This window comes from Lathamus discolor, chromosome 3 (genome assembly GCF_037157495.1).
Source record: "Lathamus discolor isolate bLatDis1 chromosome 3, bLatDis1.hap1, whole genome shotgun sequence".
In the NCBI taxonomy this organism is placed as follows: domain Eukaryota; kingdom Metazoa; phylum Chordata; class Aves; order Psittaciformes; family Psittacidae; genus Lathamus; species Lathamus discolor.
This window is the reverse complement of record NC_088886.1, coordinates 109,139,003-109,157,465: the sequence shown is the minus strand read 5'-3', so window position 1 is coordinate 109,157,465 and position 18,463 is coordinate 109,139,003. Positions and strand designations below refer to the sequence as shown.

The following is an 18,463-nucleotide window of genomic DNA, read 5'->3' as shown; positions in this document are numbered from 1 at the left end:
TTTGTATCCTTAGGGGTCTTCACTCTAGCGAGAGAGCACTTACAGTGACAGCCTAGCTAACTGCCAAAGGCTGTCTGGATGTGCTCTGTGAGATGCGCATTACACCCTTCCAATAAAAAGTCAATTTCTTTGCTAAAATGGATTTATTAGGTTGCTTCGTTGGGGCCACAAGTATATCTTTTTTTTTTTTTTAATATTAGCTAATTCCATCTCAATATAAAGATACAGCTTTTAATAGTAGTTCATTTCAATAACAACAGAAATCATAGAATAGTGAGGTTAGAAGAGACCTTAAGATCATCTAATTCCAACCCCCCTGCAATGGGCAAGGATACCTCACACTAAACCATGTCACCCAAGGCTCTGTCCAACCTGACCTTCAACACTGCCAGGGATGGAGCATTCACAGCTTCCTTGAGCAACCCATTCCAGTGCCTCACCACCCTCACAGGAAAGAATTTCCTCCTTATATCCAATATAAACCTCCCCTGTTTAAGTTTTAACCCATTACCCCTTGTCCTGTCACTACAGTCCCTAATGAAGAGTCCCTCCCCAGCATCCTTATAGGCCCCCTTCAGATACTGGAAGGCTCCATGCAGCCTTCTCTTCTCCAGGCTGAACAGCCCCAACTTTCTCAGCCTGCCTTCATATGGGAGGTGCTCCAGTCCCCTGATCATCCTCGTGGCCCTCCTCTGCACTTGTTCCAACAGTTCCATGTCCTTTTTATGTTGAGGACACCAGAACTGCACACAATACTCCAAGTGAGGTCTCACGAGAGCAGAGTAGAGGGGCAGGATTGCCTCTTTCTAGCTGCTGGTCACGCTCCTTTTGATGCAGCCCAGGATACGGTTGGCTTTCTGGGCTGCGAGTGCACACTGAAGCCGGCTCCTGTTCATTTTCTCATCAACCAACACCCCCAAGTCCTTCTCTGCAGGGCTGCTCTGAATCTCTTCTCTGCCCAGTCTGTAGCTGTGCCTGGGGTTGCCCTGACCCAGGTGTAGGACCTTGCACTTGGCATGGTTGAACTTCATGAGGTTGGCATCAGCCCACCTCACAAGCGTGTCAAGGTCCCTCTGGATGGCATCCCTTCCCTCCAGCGTATCAACCAAACCACACAGCTTGATGTCATCGGCGAACTTGCTGAGGGCGTACTCAGTCCCACTGTCTGTGTCACTGACAAGATTGGTCCCAACACTGATCCCTGAGGGACACCACTCGTTACCTGTCTCCAGCCGGACATTGAGCCATTGACCACAACTCTTTGTGGGCAGCCATCCAGCCAGTTCTTTATCCACCGAGTGGTCCACTTATCAAATTGATGTCTCTCCAATTTAGAGAAGGATGCCATGTGGGACAGTGTCGAATGTTTTGCACAAGTCCAGGTAGATGACATCAACAGCTTTACCCTCGTCCATCAGTTCCATAGCCCCATCATAGAAGGCCACCAAACTGGTCAGGCAGGATTTTCCCTTAGTGAAGCCATGCTGGCTGTCACCAAGCACCTTGTTGTTTTTCATGTGCCTTAGTATGCCTTCCAGGAGAATGTGCTCCAAGATTTTGCCAGGCACAGAGGTGAGACTGACTGATCTGTAATTCCTTGGGTCATCCATTTTCCCCTTCTTGAAAATGGGGGTTATATTTCCCTTTTTCCAGTCATCAGGAACTTCACCTGACTGCCATGATTTTTCAAATATGAAGGAAAGTGGCTTAGCAACTTCATTTGCAGCTCCTTCAGGACCCACGGATGGATTTCATCAGGTCCCATGGACTTGTGCACATTCAGGTTCTTAAGATGGTCTTGAATCAGATCCTCTCCTACAGTGGGCCTAAGGTCTTCATTCTCACAGTCCCTGAGAATGCCTTCTAAGACTTGGGTGGTGTGGTCAGAGCATTTACCAGTGAAGACCGAGGCAATGAAGTCATTAAGAACCTCAGCCTTCTCCAAATCCAGGGTAGCCAGTTCTCCTGATAGGTTCCGGAGAGGGAAATCAGAGAGAAATCAGTTTCACCTTTGCCCTGGTTTTGGCTGGGATAGAGTTAACCTCCTTCCTAGTAGCTGGTGCAGTGTTGTGTTTCAGCTTCAGTTTGAGAATAATGCTGATAACAATACTGATGTTTTTAGTTGTTGGTCAGTAGCACTTACCCTGATCAAGAACTTTTCAATTTCTCATGCTTGGCCAGTGAGGACAGGTACAAGAAGCTGGGAGGAAGCAGACACAAGACACCTGAACCAAACTAGCCGAAGGGGTATTCCATACCACAGCACATCATGCCCAGTGGAGAGTTTACCTGTAAAGGATCGATCGCTGCTTGGGTCAGGCTGGGTATCAGCCAGTGGGTGGTGAGCAACTGTATTGTTCATCACTTATTTATTCCTTCTCTGTCTCTCCTTATTTCCTACTATTATTATTATTTCTACTACTATTATTATATTCTACTTTTAATTTAAATTATTAAACAGTTCTTAACTCATGGGTTTTTACACTTTTTTTCCAATTCTAGTCCCTATCCCACTGTGGCGGGGACTGAGTGAGCAGCTGCATGGTACTTAGTTGCTGACTGGGATTAAACCGCAACAACCTTTAGCATTTCACGCTTGTTTATGTTTGCAACTAAGGATAAACAAATTTTGGATACAAATTAGGGTATCAATATTGCAGGCACAAACGTTAAAATCAGTCTTTCTGAACAAACATCACAGCACTAGTGTAGTTGATGAAACTCCAGTGAAGGGGGGAATTTGAAATTCTAAGCATGCAGTCTCTAAAATTCTGCAGTTCAGATGCCCAAAGCTGGTAGACAGGCTATGAGTTGATTTTCAAAGTTCTGAGAACTCAGAGGCACTCCAGAGAAATCAGTGGCCTTAGTATCATTTCAGTTCAGGCTATTTCCATCCCAGAAATCATATACACACAGATGAGCAAAGCCAGGTGCAAAACAGCCTGAGGAACTTGGAAAAAACATCAGATTCCAATTTCAAATATTTTAATTTTGCTCTTTCCATTCCACACCCCCCCCCCCCCCCCCCCGCCCCCTTTCACCACTATCTCTACTTTCATCAAACCTAACGAGACTTCATGTAACATTCAGCTTTTCAGGAACACCAGAGAGAGCTTGTGAGCTGCTGACATTAATGTACCGACTTCTTTAATACAGAGTAAGGATGTTTGCTACTCTTGTAATTTGTCCAGAAGGTAAATATTTTTGACACTTCATTACGAAGAGATATACAACATCTCAAGAGCTGCATTATGACTGTCAAAGAAGAGTTACACTTAATATTAGAGCAGTATATCTTCCTTTTGTTATGTGCAAGAAATACAGATGTCCCCTAAATTCTGCTATGATTGAGTACTGATAAATATGTATGATTTTAGGAGTTACCAGACTAAACTCAACCCTCCTGTAACTGAGCGTAAGCCTGCCCACATAAATAGTGTTTCATGGCATCACCATATGCTGCCTCCAACCCACAAAGGAAAAGGCACAACTGCTACGGTGCTCTCCAACCCCACCAGAAAAGCATGTCACACCAGCCAGGTATCAGCTGAAACATGCTGCCCTTAGCCCTAACATTGAGGGCATTTACCACAGTCATTAACAGTTATTTTTTATAATTTTATTGGCAGCTATCTGTCTTGGAGACAAAAAGACCAATAAGCCAAGTATTCCTGAAGGCTACATCTCCTACACAAGGACCTTCAGCACAACTTGCAGCAAATCATTAGAAATGTTTAAATTCCTGGCACTGCAGGGGCAGCAGAGACACAGAGACAAGACGGAGTGAGTGCTGGGCTCTAATTCAGCCCAATACTGTAGTGGCGATGGGATGAGTTGTACAGCTCCTTTGCTGCCAACGAAAAGTGCTTTTAACACATCACTTGCCTTAAAACAGAGAGGAAGCAGAAGGGTACTTTCTTTTTAGTTTGATTTTCACCTTTATGAGGACTGTCAGGGAAAAAAGCATTAGCTAAAGTCTGGAAATATATAGGACTCACTAGGGCTGAGTCAAGCTAGAAGTAGTAGAGATCCCTTTAGTGCTGCCTCTGTAAGCAGTGACAGTTTGTTCAAGTATCTATGTTTTTTCTGGTGTAACTGGTGTAACTAGTACAAGACTCAGGTTTCATGCGAGCACTCAACACAGCAGCTACCCTAAAGGCTGTCCAAATATTTCACAGTTGGGAATCTGGTGGAAAGAGGCCTGTAAAGGAGGTTAATTTTGAGGAACAGATGCCAGAAGATGCAAAGCTACGAATTTCTAAGAAAGTCAGTGGCAAAAAAACCCCCTGATGACAGTGAGTTCAAAAGTGCTAGAGACAGGTAACTGTGTGTAAGAGCACAGCAGTGAAGAAGTACAGAGAAGAAAAACCGAAGAGGAAAATAGCTACAACAAACTTGCTGGTTTAAGCGTCCAGCCTCCGAAACAGTACAATGGCAGATGTGACTTTAGAACTGAAAATATTCAACAATCTGTAAATTCCAACAAGCAAGAACGGTCTTGTGCTAAAACCTAGTTTATGTGTCAGCAACTGATTGGAAACAGTTGAACCTGCCATGTGCTACAAAGGAAAAAAAAAAAAAACCTACCAGCTCTATCTGATTCATTTTAGCAGCCCTGTTAGCATCCTCAGGCTCATGATTAAGGGTGATCCTGCTAGTGAGACTGGAAACTGTCTAAAATTAACAATTTCATTTAAGCAGGTAGTTTGAATTTAGCTCATGCTGATAATGATAAAAACTGTAATCGCCTTATGACTATGCAATAGTTTCAGGAGTTACGGTTGATGAAGATTCAAATGCTCATCCCAAGCAAGCCACTGGCAATTTTGGTGACAATATCGGAGTATTATTGCCACATGGCATTGCTCATACATGTCTCTCTGGGTGAGAGGATAAGTGCCCTACTGTAACACTGTGCTTGTGCAGCCACATAATTATACCTCACACTGCCATATTCCCTGCAGAAATGTGCGGACTTGAGAAATGCAAAATAGTCACCTTTCATGAGGGCTGAATGGAGCCAAAGATTAATTAATTTCTGTTTTAAATGTATAATTTGTTAGGCACACTTACAAAGGTACTACAACAAAGAGGAAAAAATGGACTCTACTAAGCATATTGCTGATCTCTGCCCAGCCCAATCAAGTAAACTCCAGCTCCACAGAAACTTGTAAGAAATACAGGTAGTAAGAAAAAAGTGAATGAGAGTGCACTTTATCCTCTGATGGTGTTGAAAAACCGAAGGTGTAGAAACATGGGTCAGTTTTGATAGGCTGTCTTAGGTGAAAAAATGTTGAGTAAGAGATGTTCCCAAACTTGTATTTTGAAAAAAACCCCAATTAGAAACATTTTTACACATTTTTTTGCTATGCCAATAGCTGTTAGTGCTTGATACAGTAGATTTGCCCCTTTACTCTCATGAGACATCACTTGGAGTACTGTGTGCAGTTCTGGTGTCCCCAGCATATGGAGGACATGGAGCTGTTGGAGCAAGTCTAGAGGAGGGCCACAAGGATGATCAGGGGACTGGAGCACCTCCCGTATGAAGGCAGGCTGAGAAAGTTGGGGCTGTTCAGCCTGGAGAAGAGAAGGCTGCGTGGAGACCTCATAGCAGCCTTCCAGTATCTGAAGGGCGCCTATAAGAATGCTGGAAAGGGACTCTTCATCAGGGACTGTAGTGATAGGACAAGGGGTAATGGGTTAAAACTTACACCGGGGAAGTTTAGGTTAGATATAAAGAAGAAGTTCTTTACTGTAAGGGTGGTGAGGCACTGGAACAGGTTACCCAAGGAAGTTGACAATGCTCCATCCCTGGCGGTGTTCAAGGCCAGGTCGGACAGATGGATGACATGGTCTAGTGTGAGGTGCCCCTGCCCATGGCAGGGAGTTTGGAACCACATGATTTCAAGGTCTTTCCAACCCTAACCATTCTATGATTTTATGTGTGTATGTTGGGAGGGAGTGCAGACCACGCAGCTGATCCTTCATGGGATCGGAATGATCAAGCACTGTGAACACTCTGGGCGTACTCTTTCATTCCAGTCCGACAGAAGGTATTTTACTCTGGAAGGCATGTGCAGGACTAACAGTCTTAAAAATGTTAGAAATAGCACAGTAAAGTGAAATAATATAATATCACATTTGAAAAAAAAAAAAATCACAAAAGTTAGTAGTTTTTCTAAATACTGACAAAGGAAAACAATAGTACTGGGGGTTATAGTAAAAGCTTAGCAAGCCAATGCATTACCTAGAGATATATCTTTTTAAAGAAATTACCTGTGTTCTTGGAATTACTGTGATTTTATTCTTAGCAGGGCAAGTAGCTTCCTGTTGTAGGCCAGATGTTACAGCAGATGTGTGTGTTTCAGGGTGTGCTGTTGTCACTGCAGATAGGCTTCAAAGTAGATTGTTACTTCTACAAAGTATATTTTCTCCATACAGATTTCTCTGTGATTCCAAACCCATATTTTAACTAATAAAAGATTGTGTCTGGCAAAGCAGTTCATTTTTACACAGAAGCTGCTGTCTTGACTACATGCAAAAGCAAAATTAAAGGAGGGAACAATTTGTCTTTCACAGCGAAAAGCTGTCTCAAGGTACCTAGGGTTGAATTTCACTTTTATAGAAACTTGCCACTCTGAAGATTTATTTGTCATCCCAAAGGAAAAGGAAATACCAAAAAATATAGAGGTTATAGGCATGAACAGAAAATAATCAGAGATTTAGCATGGATAGATTTGTCTAGGCAAAACAGTAACCCTAGTATTGACATATAGAAACCCTGGAATTTTAACCATTTTTATTAATTGCTTTAGATCAGTATAAAACCACTAAAATAGTTTGCTTTCAAGGATTACGATTAAGTAAAGCATAACTCCTATTCCCTTGTGCATCATTAGGGTAAAAATTTGTAGTAATAAAATGGCTTTATTTTGCTGTTCCGCATATTAAGATACTAAAACAGTAACAAAGGATGAAGCTACATTATGAAGCCTATCAGAAAGGGCCACAAAATACAGAAAAGGTCTGAAATGAAAATCTGATCAACCATATTGCAAGAATCAAGTTTCTTGCAGGATGTAACTGCATTATAGACTCCACTGGCTCCTATTATTATCACCAAACCTCTCTGCTGGCTTCATATTAGGGCTACTTCTACCAAATACAGGTCAGCCACTTCTACATAATTTGATTCACTGGTGTTTATTTTGGGAAGCTTCCTTTTCTGCAAACATTTTCAGTAAAAAAAACCCTTTATACACTGAGACATAATTCAGAAAACCCTCTCATTTTCTGTACTAGAATTAGGACCTCTGATATTTCTTCATTTAAATGCACTTCAGTAAACAGGAAAGATTAATACTGTAAAAGAAAATACTTAAAAAGAAAGGGCTAATAACACACCATTATAGTGAAAAGTCAATTTCCACCAGTAATTTCCCTAAAGATTGTGTTGATTTTGAGTTTGTTTTTATACAGCAGATTAAAAATATTGTGTATGTGGCTGAAGGAAATCTAGTTCTAATTCTGAGGGGAAAACTAGGTGTTATATGAAACCACCAGTGGCAAAGCAAAAATACTAATTCTAATATAATGAAATGCAAAGCAAATCTCAAACCACAAAATTCATAAATTAGTAGTTTTGAGTATTACATCTGGTTTTAATTAACATATTTGTAAACAAAAAGCAAAAAAGGTCTTTAATCATGGAAATCAGCTCTTTCATGCACTGAAAATTCTGGGGAAAAAGGAGAATTGAAGAAAAGAGGAGGGAACATAAAAGGTTATTATAAAACGAATCCCCATCAGGATTGTTCAAAACCTAAAACCTTTTTCTGAGCACCACAAGAACTGTAGTTAAAGTGATTATTCAGACTACTGTTCCAGCTGCCCCACCACTTCAGGCCCAGGACAATTGTTGTAGAGTGAAATGGAAACCCAGATAACCAGCAACCAAGACATACTACAGCTGTCCTAACACCATAGATTCTGACCACTGTTCAGTCTTCCATCAAATCATCAGCCTGGACTCAAAAGCTCTCATCTGTGTTTTGTGTATCTTTGATAGGTTTGGGGAAAATAAGTAGTCTTGAAAAGATGGCTGTGTGAAACTGCCTGTAGATTTGAGATGCAATAATCAGCCTCAGCTCTCATTTCAAGAGAGATGGCATTTAACATAGCTCCGTATTTCCTGCTGAGCTATTAGTAATATGAACATGGTCTTTAAAACGCAATAACTAACGCCTCAGTTAAAAGTGCCATTTGAATAAATATAATCCTTTTATTTTTTCACTTCGAGACATTAGTACTTACCACCTGTACTAGCCAGCCACTAGCCTTACCATATTCATATAGAATAATTCATACGGCATATCATTAACCAAATTAATTCTAATTAAAAGTGACTTTTTAATTATGATTTGTGGAATTCTTCTAAGCTAAAGTTTCCTCTTTATCTATTCATATTAATAATTCTAAAAATCTAGAGAAAGTCAACACATTACCTTATTCTAAAAGGATTTTATATTCAAATGAATAAATATAAGTGAATGGTTGATGCCACCAGCAAAACTGTGGCACCTTGTAGAGCTGGGAAAAGCAAGCTAGAGTATTTGCCTTATATATATATATTGCCAAATATATATATATGTAACTGTTCTGACGATGAGAGAAGTGTTGATCCAATATTTTATTGGCCTATTTGTCTCTAAATTCAATTTGTATGCAAGATTTTGTACTCATATAACCAGGTTTTTTCTCTCCCAGCATTTTTTCTGTGTTTGGCCCATGGCAGTTAGATTATTTCTTACTCCCAGTGCTTCTTGCTGGGCTGTATGGCATTAGTGCTGATACTGGGGTGCTTTACAAAATTTTTTCAAGAGGGGAAGAACTGTGCTTTGATGGGAGGAGTGAAATTTTGTTCACGATAATTTAAGCAACTAAGTTTTTAAGTAAATTACTAATTTAAATTACTCATTTAAGTTAAACAAAAATGTTCAGCAGTATATTTGTCAGGAATTTATCTAAAAATTATTTACATAAACTACTGTATTAAAAATGCCTACAGCAAATAATGAAGTAATGTTAAAGAGGAACTAATTGTGGCGGATTTGTTTCTTTTTTGTTTGGTTGGTTTGGGGTTTTGTTTGGTTTTTAATTTTAAAGCTGTAGGTTTTGCATAGGGCCATAAAGCTTGATGTATTATTTTTACATAAATTACAGTCATTAAAAATGACCCATTCTTATGTGCCAACAACACTGTACAAAGACAGAGGTAGTTGAGAATAACTTACTAAATGCTAAAATGAGACAGAACTGGATATCTCCCTACAGCTGAGTGCTGGGAGTGTCAGCAGGACATTGAAGCTGCAAAGCCTGAGCAGAAAGTTCCCTCTACACACACCCGTGCTTATCCCTGGGAAAACACAGGTACTTGGCTGGGAAAAGAGCTGTGAGCAGCCTTAATACATCTTTTAGTCTGGACAATTGCTGGAAGAGGCCACTGCAGATCTTGGTGGGGTGGGAATCACCTTGAAGTGAGGATCTGGGCCTAAACACAGCTGTTAATTCTATCCTGCAATATAAGAACCTCTTAGTATTAACACCAATGCTGTTCTGACATTTCAGATTATTTTTCTTTTTAAACTATTGCAAAACTAGATTTTTTTTTAAAAACTTAAAATGTTCTTTACTTCTTGCTTGATATAACCCATATACTCTCTAAAATAAAGACACAATGAATTTCTACCCAGATTATAAAATAATTTTTGAACCCTCTTAGTAGCTACACTGGTAACCACCTACAATTAAGTACTTCCTAAATACCTTCTCTGAGTTCATCTTTTCTATCTACTATTTGATAAAAAGGAAAAATTATATTAGCTTAAACTGCAGCTAAAAGATAACTGTTGGCAAGTGCCTGCCACTGTGATTACTATGCTTAACTAATTTAATTACAGTAATGGCAAATAAAAGCAGGCATACCCTGTAAATCACATCTAACTGCAGGGGCCATATTAATATCTAAATACCAGCAATTCTGATTACTGCAATTAGCCCAGCCTTCCATTGGTCTTTTCCCATGGCTATTCCACCCACAGTGACCAGGCAAAGCAAATTGGTTTGTACAGGCCTGCTCCAGCCTTTCTTCAGACAACAGGAACTGGGTTAAAGCTCAGGAAACTGAAACTGAAGATATCTGAACATAAGATCCGTGTGGTGTTCAAACCCTCTGAAAAAGCCACAAACAGCTTTGATCTTGAGCTTTAAGGAGAAAGGAAAAGTTTCAAGATGAGCCTTGCTTTCCTGTTATGATACTTTCCTCAAAAATAAATGCATGGATAAATGGTAACAGAAACCAAATCACCTTCTGATACTTGAGCTTAACATGAAATTCTTGACACTGATCTTCAGGTGTAAAAGGCTGAAGTAGATATAGGCATCCAGACCCCTCCTTTGCTTTCAACATAAATAAACAAGCAATGACAGCTTCTTGCAATAAATCTGACCCTTATTTTCAACCAAAAATATCTCCTTCTGCCATACAGAAAAAGGCATTTCTTGCTAAAGGAGCCGGTGCTGGTGTTTCTGAAATTAAGGCTTCCAGAAGCAGCATCCTCTGTCAGGCTGCCAGAAGGCCCTTTTTGGGGAATTTTTATTGTATTCATTGACACAAATTAAACACACGTTTGTGCTTAAAACATAAAAATACAATTAATGAATGAGATTTATTTTTTCTGAAAGTCTGATACGTAATGGTTACTGAGTAAATTATGCAATAAAAGTTGTGTTATAGAAAACTTTTTGCTGCTATATGATGGCAATCAAATAAAATTCTGAATGGCTGTCTGCTCTTAATGCTTCCAACACTTGGGCAGGTAGGTCACCTCAAAAAGGAACTTTGCGGTATTTTATCACTTTCGCATGAGAAAGTAGATGTAGGTGCTCACAATGCAAATTATCTTAATTCATGACTTAAATATCCCTTTCCATGATCTGTACCATCTTTATGGTATATAATAGTTACAGAATTCATGAAAGACATGTGCAATAAATCACCATTCATTTCAGTAGCATTTTTATTTTATAAAAGTAGAAGATGGATCCTATCTCACCTTCGACCAAGTGTTGTTTTTTCCCTTCTTATTCTCTCTTCACTGAATTGGGTTGTCCTCGTTAGTCTTCTAATATGCCCTACTGCTTTACAGACTAAAGTTTATTCTCTTCCCTGTAGAATTCCTCAAATATCTCACCTCACAGAACCAAACCTTAATAACAACCTCTATATACTGACAGCACAGTAAATGTCCTGGTACAAAACAATGTTATGATTTATATTGGCCCTGTCCACAGATGCAGGAACTGACATAAGTCATTAGGAGCATGGATATACACATGGAGGGATATAAAAGCCTCAGACAGCACTGAGTAGGAGCTGGTATTAAACATGCATGCACATGCAGAGACTGACAAAAAAAATGGGCTTGGAATTTTGAAACAACTGACTTGGGGAGGGACTCTTTGTCAGGGACTGTAGTGACAGGACAAGGGGTAATGGGTTAAAACTTAAACAGGGGAAGTTTAGATTGGATATAAGGAGGAAATTCTTTCCTGTGAGGGTGGTGAGACACTGGAATGGGTTGCCCAGGGAGGTTGTGAATGCTCCATCCCTGGCGGTGCTCAAGGCCAGGTTGGATGAAGCCTTGGGTGGGATGGTTTAGTGTGAGGTGTCCCTGCCTATGGCAGGGGGGTTGGAACTAGATGATCTTGAGGTCCTTTCCAACCCTAACTATTCTATGATTCTATGATTCTTTGACTATCCAAATCATCCACTGCCAATAGAAGACTGTGACTTTCAGGTTTTCAAGCATAATCTGCCACTTACAAACTAGAATCAACAGGAAAAACACAGATGCTAACAGTTAATTAACAAGGTTGATGGTGTATCCCTAGAATGACTAGTTTTTGTCTAACACAAGGAAAACACTGGCTCAATTCAGAGTCCATTCTTTTTTTGGTAACAGCAAACTTGCACTTTGAAATAAACACTGTCTTATTCCCTCAGGATAATGGAATGTGCATTAGAAAACAATTTAAAAGTTAGCATCACTTCTACACATTTAGCACCTATTTATTGCTGGTATCTCCTTGAAGTACAAGGGGAAAAAATGACAAGTTTCAGGCCTAGTGTGCAGAAAGTGTTGCATACTTTGCTACAATAGTGACTATATGGCACTGTTATGACAAGTAATGTGATACTAATGATAATTAGAAAATGTTGGTTCACTCTGGGTCCCAAGAACAATGATTTCAACCATCTATATTATGCAGTTTAATATTTTTCAGTCGTAAAAAATATTCTAACTTATAAGCTAACTAACACCAACTGCTGAAAACGCTTGGTGCTAGGAGAATAAATTAAAGCCTGATTTTTTACAACAAGTACTTAACTGTTTTTCTAATTTCACTTTAACTAAGCACACACTTATGTTTGGTGCCATCCACTAATAAAAACTTTTATCTTATACTTTGCTCCTTTTTGCTTGTCAGCAAAGTCAGTGAGAATTCTGTCCCAAGTTTTAACAGAAACAGATTAGAGACATAAACCTGTGATTTCTTTTGTGTCCTCCTGTGACAATGCTTTTCTGTCCTCTGGTCACCTTTTCTGAGTAAAATGTTTCTGAAGGGTAAAATCAGATTCCCCTCCTCACCCCAAATATCCCTTGCCTGTATGTCTGCTCTTTTTCACACAATCTGGGGACAAAAATTTGCCTATGGTAAACACTATATAAAAGAAAGAAAAAAAAAACCCCAAAACAAAACAAAACCAAACAAACAAATACTCTGGACTAGTTCACAAAGTAAAGAAATTTCACCTACAGAAGCTTCTGTCCAATAGTCAATATTTAACAGTTTCTCACTCTACTGCCATTTCTGGGCTTACTTTGGGAAGGACTGCTATGAAACAAAACAGCGATGGACAACTTTAATAAGCTCTGACATTTTCTATTTCATTACTGGTGCTCTAAACACATCATGGGGTCAAAGTAAAACTCTTGGCAGGTCATATTTTTTGTGCCTTTTCACCGTAAGCTTGTATCATCAATATCAAAGATATTCCACTAACTTTGAAGCTGAAAAAAGGTGCGCAGAGCTGAAATTCCTCTGCTGACCTGAAAGAGAAACTGTTTCTTTCTTTTTTAAAGCATAAACATGCTGCTGCAAAGTAATCACTAAAAATTAAGGTAAAAATTAGTGCTGAGCATAAAAGAATCCTCCAAATATTAACATATTTAAAATGATAGGTACAAATCTTCAAATGAAAGATGAGCATCAATAGAAATCAACAGAAATAAACCTGCCTTTTAAGCTCAAAATTAACCTTGCTGGAATACTAGGCCAATGCATGTCACTCAGGCACACAGAGACAAAAAGCATCACACTCAAATTCATACTCAGTGATTTCATAAGAAGAATTACCCATTCAGTGCTCACTATAGTTTTTTATGCAAATAAATCAAATGATAATTACTGCCAGTATCTGAGAAGCTCAAGCATTTTTAAAAGAAACTTATTTTGTAACTTCCTGCAAAAAAATCAAACCAGTAGGTAAATATTTTCCCACTGCAAGTGAATGTTATTTAAAAAAAAATCAGTCTTACCTTAACTTTAAGCACAGAAGAAAACATTTTAGCATCTTCAGATACCCCTCCAATGTACATTTTTTTTGTAAAGACAGGTGCATGGTCATTTTCATCCTTCACTTCAATAAATACCTTGGCTGTATTACCTAAAAGAGAGAATGGAAAGTATACATAGAAAATTTTTCAATAAACCTTTAACACCTACCATAGTTCATACATTTACAGCCCAAACAGATCACGTAAAATAGGTGTACAGATAATACTGTAAAAGTAAATTTACTAGAAAGAATAGCACATTTGCTATGAAGGGTATGAACTAGAAGGAAATAAAGAGATTTCATGCTTTCTTTCTTTCTTTTTCTTTTCTTTTTTTTTAAGTCTGCATTCATTGTTTCTGCATTTGCCAATCTTGAATTTAACTTGGACCTTAAATTTGTACCTTTAGAGAAAATGATTCCCACTATCTGTACACTTGCACTTTGCTATTATGGATATCTGAATTTGCTTGTAATCAAAAAGCTGCCATGGCTTTCTTTAGAAACCCAGATGTTTGGGAAAAATATAAGAAAAGACCCATAACTAATTTTTCAAGTAATTGGAAAAGCACAACTGAGGATCTCATATTTTAGTTACACAGATTTTGGTCACATGAAATTTTCACAAGTGTTAGAGATAATGAACAGGTAATATATACTAACAGTTATACTGCAAATGTCAGCTTGCTTTTTCCATTTCCTGTGCAGCTTACTTTATGTATTTTAATTAACTCCCACATAAATACTTAACAGGTGATTGTGCCACAGTATCTGTAAACTCACAAACAATCATAGTGTAGCACTTGGCTAGCAGCCTTGACACCTAATGAATTTACTGTATTAATTGAATGCATGCCTAAGCCTGTCTTCATCACAAACCTGGAATGGCCCATGGGAACTCAAGAAGTATCACTTCATCCCTTGGGAACTCAAGAAGTATCACTTCATCCCTAGGGGTTCAACACATCTTCAACCAAAATACTGCTGTTAATTTGTGTTTTATTAAACAGTTACTGATCCACTCCACTGAGTCACAGACAACAACTTCTGCAAGAAAAAAAACTTCCAGCAAAAACTATTTTGCTTGTGCAAAAATGATACAACTGCACATTAATCTACACTAACATCTGTTTGTCTCTTTCAGAATTGTATAATCCAGAAAGACTGCTGGAAATTATGATATCCAGTTCATTAAAACCACATTTTCAAGTGATAAATTGCCTCAATTCAGAGTTGGTTTTCCCAGCTTTTTTCAGTGCCAGGGTAATTTGAACACTGTACAGGTGCCATGCTGATCTGAGTTAGCTTCAAAACACAGCCTCATTAAGAAAGTGCTTAGTAGCTGTATCTTTAGGGGACAAAAAAAAGCAAACAACCCAGACTATTGCTTAGATTGCCAGAGTCACCCCAGGTGACTCTGATCTATCTGGTCAGGTGATCTATCTGATGGTCCAGCTGGTGAGAAACAAATGAGGAGTTACTGAAATCTGAGAAAAGCATTTAATATGCCATCCAATACATTAATAGGAAGAATAAAAAAATAAAAAAAAAAAAAGGAAAAAATTACATTTCCTCAGAGGAATAATCAATTATTAGCCTTTCACATTGATCTGTAGAGATTTGTTAATCAACGTGTAGGTGCTGTTACTTCATGGGAAAATGACTTCATGACATTCATTCTTTTTACAGACGTGGAAAAAAGCCATAATCCAGCACCTGAATACACGTAATGTGGACATAATGGCCTGTTTGAAAACATCTCCAGTTTGTTTATGTTGTTTTCAAAAGAATGCCTGTTTATTTATCACAGTGAAGAAAACTTTCAGTAAAAGAGATACCCACAGGTTCCATGAATAGTCAAACCTCTCTTGTTAAAATGTATCCTTAATGTTTCTGGCTGCAATACTGAGTTACAGTTAGAAAATGCAGCTACACCATTTAGGGGGAAGAAGGCAATTGAAGCAGGATTACAGGCAATGTGTATAAGTGACCTTGCCCTCCTGAGCTAATAAACAGTTATATCAATGGCTGGGACCACTTTACTGCTGTAGGGAAGATCATAATTGTATCACATTCAGTACTGGTAGGACTAAACATTTGCAGGCCTGCATTAGCTCTCTCTAATGCAAATTAAACATCTTTTTTATAGTGCTTACTATCTTCATAATTTCAAGCCTGTTTTGGTGAGGTGGCTTAGCCTTGTGCAAAGTTTGCTTTGCAATTTGCTCAAAAACATTTGTTTAATTTGCTGGTAGTACTCTGAGCTGCCAAAATGCTGATTTGTTTAGTGATGGCTGAATGCTTTGAAAATGAGAAATGAAAGTTATTACATTGAGCGCAAAACAAGTTTAATATCCTGCACATATAGAAACTAACACCAGCATCGTTAACATTAAATTAAACATATACCTTCATTTTATCTTACTGCCTGATTTTTAGACACAGCTTATATTTCATTCGTTCTGGCAGGCGGAAGGGAACACAGCATCTGTGAACTCCTCCCTACCACACGCTTTTTATCTGATTCTAGCCTACAGCTGGCCATGGTAAACAACCCTTAGCCACTTACAGAGGTTGCCTTATATCAGATAAGCCTAGAAGAAGCAGACATTAAAATCTCTCATCAGAAACCGTGCCATTTTGTGTGAAGGTTGCGCCAGAGCCTTCGCCATGAGGATTTCATCAGTCACCTCACTTGATTTGGTCAGATATCCCCTGCACATGGAGATACTCTGGTGCTCAGATACACATAGTATGATGCTCCTACATCTACCACCCCTGCACCTCCAACACCCTGCATGATTGAAAAGGCCACCCAACCTGAGCATGTTCTTACAAAGCCTGGTTTAGATTCTGGCATTAGACTAATTTTTTTCTTCATATTCCAAATTTGTTAATGCTTGTTCTAATTGTTGTTTGTGTGTGGCTCTAGCCCTCTTTTCTGGTACCTGAAGGGAGGCAACAGGACCCACTATATAATGTTCACTGATACTCTCACAGGCAGTACAGTGAATATCAAACAATACCAATATTTACATTCACCTTCCAGAAGGGAAATTTTGTATCCCCATGTATGTAAAACCATGCTGCTTTGGTATTCTAGATCTGGAATCCAGCTCCAGTTACATTCTTTTCCACGGATTCCAGGAGTTGAAACCAGAATTTATTCCTCTGTGGTACCTCTTGTGAGATGTAATCAATCCAAGTAGAATTCTTATTACTGTGACTGAGTTACCTAAATAGCTGGCCAGGTGAAAGAAGAAAAAACATCTTTCCCTAGACAAAGCAACACAGGACTGACAAGGTGGCCAGAAAGAGTGGAGAAGAAATTTGAGTGCTACAATTATCTGCCTTCAGCTGTAAAGAAAGTACTTTGCTGCATACTAAGTATGCAGATGATACTTGATAAGCAAATAGTTTCTTTAATTTTACTACACATTTTTATTGCTAAGACACATTTATCGTCTGGATTTTTCACACCAATTAGTTCAACAGTCACAAAGGTCAAGTCAGCCACCCAGACAATACACTGCAAAGGAATTTTCTTCACCACAGTCTCCTGCAAGGTGCCCTGTGTCCCATTTGCCTCTTCTAGTCCCACCCTGAGATGAGCTGCAGTGCAAAGATTATACAGAACTTCAGCTGCTTGTAAGTCATCTTCAGCTTAGAAGAACCAAGTGTACTGAATACACTGCTCCAGCTAAATAATCACTCCCAAAACTAGAACATGAAGTATTTGGATCTTTCAGCTTTTGTGATTTGCTTTAGGAGAGTGAAAACATCCTTGAAGGTTCTCTAAAGGAAGCCTAAGGACCCTCTGAAGCACCTAAAACTAGTAGATCATTACTAATATGGAAAACAAAATGAACACTCCAGGGAGCTGGTCAGAACTAGTGTATGCTATCACTTCCAGAAGTTTTTTCCAGACATGCTTGTTGAAAACTCTTTTCCAGTATTACTGCTTACCTAAGTAGAGCTAATAATATGCCTGTGTCATGTGAGCCTGTAGTTTCTTGACAGATTTCAGAAATGAAGTTGAACTAAAGCAATGCTTTTGGAATACTGAGACAGTGTCAGCTACGCTTTCATTATTACTGGGTTTTTTTACACTATGCTTTCATCAGTGACGCTGCACTTGTCTTCCATAATATGCCAAGCCAGCCATTGATAGAGCTGCTTTTCATGCATCAGTAATTTTAACATAAAACTCACATAGATTAAGCAGCAGCTGTTCTGTAGTAGGTAACAGCAAATTCTTCTCTTCTAAAAGTTCATTTTAATCAAAGTGGGAATAAGAATTGTAATTCATTTGGGTTCAATAGCACTTTGCTTTACTACTGTCTTTAAAAGTCTGTTGAGCAGATTTTGTGCTTTGGCAGGTAAACTAAACTGAACTGCAGCTGCACTCAATCTCACCTTACTAGATTTGGCAGAACCAAATAAGAAACAGCACCGAGTATTTTTCAGTGGCATTTTCATCTAAATCAGCATTTGCCCATAAAGCCTGAACAAGATCATCATATGCTTTATCTGACCAAGAACAGTGCAAAAAGAAGCTTTGACTAGATGTAAACAGCAACGTGTTTGGAGTAGTACCAATGCAAGGTCTCATTTAAATCAATAAACCCCATTTTTTTACCAAATAACCAGGAGCAACCATGGGAGATTTAAGTGTGGTGAAACTGGAAGCAGCACTTGGTCACGAGGTACACAGCTGCGGCAATGGCAGGCTCTGTGATAGGCTAAGGTGCAGAGCAGGGCTTCCCAGGAAACCTGAGGAAGAGC

General features: G+C 38.9%; 1 protein-coding gene across 5 annotated transcripts in view; it reads right to left on the bottom strand.

Annotated features, from left to right (window-relative positions):
- Nucleotides 1-18,463, bottom strand: part of PCDH15 (protocadherin related 15) — a 464,553-nt gene that overhangs the window by 56,171 nt on the left and 389,919 nt on the right. For all 5 annotated transcript variants that reach the window (XM_065671106.1, XM_065671105.1, XM_065671103.1 and 2 more), the window contains one exon: nucleotides 13,662-13,789. In XM_065671106.1, the coding sequence (XP_065527178.1) occupies nucleotides 13,662-13,789 (128 nt within the window). The remainder of the gene's footprint in view (nucleotides 1-13,661; nucleotides 13,790-18,463) is intronic.